The sequence below is a fragment of the Camponotus vicinus genome, unplaced genomic scaffold, assembly GCF_025532165.1.
Source record: "Camponotus vicinus isolate PSW18456_S1 unplaced genomic scaffold, iyCamVici1.0 SCAF_5, whole genome shotgun sequence".
Classification (NCBI taxonomy): Eukaryota; Metazoa; Arthropoda; class Insecta; order Hymenoptera; family Formicidae; genus Camponotus; species Camponotus vicinus.
Window position 1 is genome coordinate 15,585,854 of NW_028141977.1, and position 5,311 is coordinate 15,591,164.

Below are 5,311 nucleotides of genomic sequence, written 5' to 3' on the forward strand. Positions count from 1 at the left end.
GAAATATCTCGTCAAGTATTATAGTTCAAACGACATTATCTTACAACGATTGATCCAACCAATCCTATTTTCTCTATATTCTGCATTGTCAATATTACTGTTTTTCTTGCGATGGAACGACGATATAATTGCTAGCGCATAATGAACGATCCGCGACGATTATAGGTGTAATTTGCCATTTGCAGGGAAATTAACATCGCGTAACGAGCGTACAAGCATGGTATAATCAAGGACGCGGCATTACACAAAATGCAAATACAATTTTGTTGTCGATTACTCGCTACCATGTGGTGCGAAGTTGCAAGAAAAATCTATCAGGATATAACGGGATTTATGATAAACTATCTCTCGATAAACCGGAGATCTCATCTCCCTTTCTCTCTCTTTCTCTTTTCCATCTTCCTCCTTGCATTATAAAACGTGTTCATATAACGGAGATCACGTGTCACAAAAATAATTTAGCTGTGTTTATATTTTTATAACAGCTGTATATATTTACGATAGTACAGTTCATGAGAAAATTTATACTCGTATATACTTGTATATACTTTATACTATACTTGACACCTTAAACACACACATGTGGTTTTCATAATTTAAAAGAAACTAGAATAAAATAAAATTTTAGAACATGCTTCAAGATATTTTGAACTTATATTTTCTGATATATCAAGAACAATATTTTTTAATTAGAGAAGCAATCGAAAATAAAGGATTTTTTGTAGAATTAAACATAGAATCAAACACATAAAAACAAAAAAGAAAATCTTGCTCTTTGTTGAAATCAAGATATTTACTATAGATACATTTTAATTTCAGGATTAGTAGCAATATATATATATTTATTGCAAGATGAAGAAAAGAATTTTCTTCCGTGAGCAATGTATTTGTGCTAGAGAAATTTATTTCAAACTTGCATGTTAGGACAGAATCCGTCATCAAAATTTAATCACTCAATTTAAAGCATCCTCGAGGAGATAATAAAGTCGCGTTAACTTACTTTGATAGGTCGAAGCGGCGATCCAGAGACTATGCAGAATCAAAAGTTTACGTTATCCAGTTCGCGCGCGAGCCTCAGGGTGATTTCCAGGGTAAAAGTGTCATTGTGCCACTTGGCAGAGGACGCATTGGGATCCACAGGATACGGTGTAGGTAGGTGCAGCCGATATCTGAAATTGTGACTTAGTTTTACGTTGGGCAGATAGATTTACGGCCTCTCGTAAAATTGTCAAAGAAAGTAAAAGCACGCGCACGCCTGTCGAAGTCACGCCAGATCGGACTCCAACGCGACGTACGAGAGTTTCGCTCTCTTTCTATCACGCGACTTACAACGATAAATCTTCCGTCTCACCTTGAGCTGCGCACGTCGATCGCTTCGGATTCCACGGAGAGCTCCACATTTTCCCGCGTTTCCTGAGGCAATTTTACCAGCACCGTCAGCCATTCGCAGGATGCCGTACTTGGCGTTTTAAAGCTCATCTAAATAACAATTCGTTCGTCTTCAAGGCCACTTGCTGTGCGATTTACACGTAACGTGTCGATCGGAATAAATTGTATTCGCGTTTCGCACAAAGCTTCGATTTAAGAAGAAATAATCGAGCAGTTTTAAATATCTATGTTGTTTTATATATCGCATTCTTTGATTATATTTCTACCCTTTTTAGTTAATTTCATTTTCCCAAAAAAATTACAACTTGCAAATCCATTTTTAAGTTCCATATTTCATCAGAAATAAAGATTATTTGCTTTATATTTAATTTATTTTTATGTATATATATATCATATAATAACATTTAAAGTAAAAAAATTATTACATAAATAAAAATAGGTATAGAATAACTCCATTTTTGCATTTTTAAGTCTATAATGAAAATACAAACTATAGTGTGTATGCGAATTATGAAACGCGAATATTGTTAATTTTATTCGAAATATATTCTCTTTATATTGTAAAGAAAGAAAGAGAATGTAAAGCTTACTCCCAGATAAACATCCTCCGCCGTCACTGCTTGTTTGAATTTCATCTCGTATTCGGGCACCTGTCTCGGGTCATAATCCTGCGTGTTTCGAGTATCAAGCGCTTCCGAAGGATGCCAAATATCATCGCCGGCGCCTTTAAGCGGCGCATGTGGTCCTGTCGCTGCAAGATCCTGCGAAGGATCGTCCGAGACGCCAATATCGCCCGGTCCTTAAAATTCAAATATTTCATTTTCCGTTAATTGTCATTTTATTTCCCTATGAATATAGAATATTACTCATTGTAGAATAATATGGAATATGGAATATTACTTTGAAACGTAACACACATAAGTGTAAGCTATTTATTAACTGTAATTCAAAACGGATATATAATAATGATTTATAATCATATAGCGTTACGTAGTGGATATCTCAACGCAACAAATCTTATCAGAATTAATTATTGACAGCATTTATACAATAGGTTGTGTTAATTGCTATGTTACATGTGTTCTCCCATAAAGTATTATTATCCATAATGATGCTAATTTATGAATAAAAAATAGAATCGCATATAAAAACTCGTTTACAATCAATATAATGTATACGGTCGATGCCATTTATCTTGCCATATTTACTTAAAACGAGAATATTTAAAAAATTCTATTTTCTCTTTATTTTATTTTTTTATTTCTTTTTATTTCTTTTTTTTTTACTTCTTTGCGAATCGATAAATTTCAGATCCGTAATTATGAATAAATGTCGAATGTCGAAATAACGTGAATATAAAGTGTCCCAAAATCTCCGGATGTTTTTTAATAGCAAATTCTCTTGTTAATTTTCATTCTTTTCGTTATTATTATCGAAAGATATGATTTTTTCCAAATTTCTAATTTGTTTCCATCATATATCATTCTAAACCCCTCAAATTAAATTTCTATTAAAATAAACTCCATTTAAAATTAATTTAAAAAATGTAATTTTGTTAAATTTTTCACAAAGTATAATTAACAAAAAATCTTCCTTTTAATCGCTTATCGATTTCTTCACTAAGGAAAAATTATTTCTAAATCGATCAGAGAATCAGTTACTAAGAAGATATCATGGATAATTTTGAGACACCCTATATACGAAATATGCACGCCCGCGCATTTATTATATTTATAGTTTTGTACGCTAATTAATATATCGCATATAATTGCAGCTCTTTTACTCTCGGCCAGAAATAATATCCCGAACAATACATTAAATTAAACGCAATGAGATTTCAGCGGAAGCGAGCTCAGCTTGAAATTGCTCGTGGAAAATTGGCTGGCGCGTTGCAATAACGAATTTCACTTTACTTTCATAATCAATCGGTTTTGTAAGCGTAAACGTACCTAACTTTCTCGCGCCCGCTTGCGGTAAATCGTCCTCGACGTCGGAATCATCCTTGGACGGGCAAATTAAATTCTGTAACGCCTGTAAATCCCTCGGACTGAAACACCCGTCCATCGCGACGCGCGACAGATAATTCACTATGAAGGTAACAACAAACTGCCGTCGTTATGGCAACACATTCGCGGTTTGCCGACAATAAAAGGCGGTCAATTTGAATTGACCCGACCGATAAATTCCACACTTGACATATCACGCGCGCGGCGAACAAAACAGCTGTTTATTATTACTTCAACATAAAACTATAAAATTTTATTTGTTATCATGTCACAAGAGAGAAATAAAATTGCCGATAACTCGCTGCAATATGTGTCATCAAAGAGGAAGAGAGAGAGAGAGAGAGAGAGAGAGAGAGAGAGAGAGAAAGCTTTTTCAATTATAAAAGATTAAAAATTACAGAACTTTCCGATTAAATTTCACGACACGTGTCACATGTAGATTCAAAAAAACCTACAACAAAAACTTTTTAATAAAAGATAAAAAAGAGGAGAAAATTAAATATATAAATGAATAGAAAAAACAAGAGAGCATTAGAATCATTATCGCGGGTGTTTGGTATCGAAGTATAAATCACGCGAGATGTCTTTGACAAAGAAGGTTAAGTTTGAATAAGTTATTTCGCTCGCGAGTAATCAATCCTTCAAAATAAACAAGCGGTTTTGAAATAAATCGATTTAAAACTTACCAAGTTTATCCAATGTCGTTGCGTTAACAATAATCGAATTAATTGCGACTTTCTACGAAATATCCGTTCGAACAGAGAAAAGATGGTTCTATGGAAATTGTTTCCCTCGTTTAATATCGCCATCTATGATTATTATAAATTATGCGAAACTACGTAGCTATCATTTTTCGACTGCTGATAAAATCACCGTTTGGTTTGTTTCCATACTAAGATAAACATTCCGCGAAATATACATATGCCACTATAACCGTTCACAGATTTCTCTCAGTTACATAAAAATATTATTAATAAATTAAAAAAAGTAAAAATATAAATAAAATAAAAACTCATTTTATATGCAACAAATTATTTCTTCTTCATTTCATACAAGTAAATCAGTAACTCAATTTTTTTTTATTATTCTTATTGTTAGGTGTTTTAACTTTCTTTAATTGGACTATAATTAGTATAAAATACAATACATTATTGTATTTTATACTAATTATAGTCGAATTGAGAAATGTATTAATTTAGTATAAAATACAATACAATATTATCTTTTTATATCGTCTTGAATCTATATACTAATTAAAGCTATTGTATATGTTGTATTTTTTTGTGAATTTTGGAATTTTTCAATTAATATTTTTATATTATTTTGAATTTTTTTTAATTATTTAATTTCATTAAATCCTAATTATTTAAAATTCGAGATTTTTGAAAAATATCATGTAATAAAATTGTTGTGCGGTATAAAAGATACAATAACTAAAAATTTACTAATTCTTATATAGAATTTAAATTTAATTATTCGTTTTTAATCAAGTAAATTTATTATTTAAAATATTTAAAAATTCGTTTTTAATCAAAATTTTGCATTCACATAATTGATAATATTTATAATAAAATATTATTAAACCTATTGATCACCAATATACTATTGCCATGTAAATGCAATTTATGCGTAAATTTATTACATTTTTAGGAATTAAAATAAATATAATAAAATATATTAAAATACTCCATGTCTTTTAAAAATCAATCTAAATTTTATCTTTTCAAGTTATTTGCTTAGTCAATGCTTACAAACTTGATATAAATTGCAGATTTTTTATTTAATAGGAACAAAAATATGTATAATGCGAATCAAAATAACAATGATATAACAAGTTGAATTATCCATGATAGTATTAGATAAATAAATAATAATAGGAGTGAATATAAAAAGGATATCTCTAAATAAACAACTCG

The 5,311-nt window shown here is 30.7% G+C and overlaps 2 protein-coding genes and 1 long non-coding RNA gene across 10 annotated transcripts in view; 1 reads left to right on the forward strand and 2 right to left on the reverse strand.

Annotated features, from left to right (window-relative positions):
- LOC145971729 (cysteine-rich venom protein kaouthin-2) overlaps positions 1–1,135 on the reverse strand; it is an 81,542-nt gene extending 80,407 nt beyond the window's left edge. The window contains exon 1 of the mRNA XM_083099692.1: positions 1,001–1,135. The gene's annotated coding sequence lies outside the window, so the exon portion shown is untranslated. The remainder of the gene's footprint in view (positions 1–1,000) is intronic.
- The window catches only part of LOC145971733 (uncharacterized), a 136,532-nt gene that overhangs the window by 116,996 nt on the left and 14,225 nt on the right, over positions 1–5,311 (forward strand). For 3 of the 8 annotated variants that reach the window (XR_014438963.1, XR_014438957.1, XR_014438956.1), the window contains one exon: positions 1,009–1,674. The exons of the other annotated variants lie outside the window; for them this stretch is intronic. This is a non-coding gene — a long non-coding RNA (uncharacterized LOC145971733). Of the gene's footprint in view, positions 1–1,008; positions 1,675–5,311 lie in introns of those variants that run through there. 8 annotated transcript variants of the gene reach the window in all.
- On the reverse strand, positions 1,348–3,463 carry Dnaaf6 (Dynein axonemal assembly factor 6). Its single transcript, XM_083099698.1, has 3 exons — positions 3,339–3,463; positions 1,980–2,188; positions 1,348–1,479 (listed from the first exon to the last, which is right to left on the reverse strand). The coding sequence occupies exons 1-3, from the start codon at positions 3,451–3,453 to the stop codon at positions 1,348–1,350; spliced, it is 456 nt and encodes a 151-aa protein (XP_082955824.1). The 5' UTR covers positions 3,454–3,463.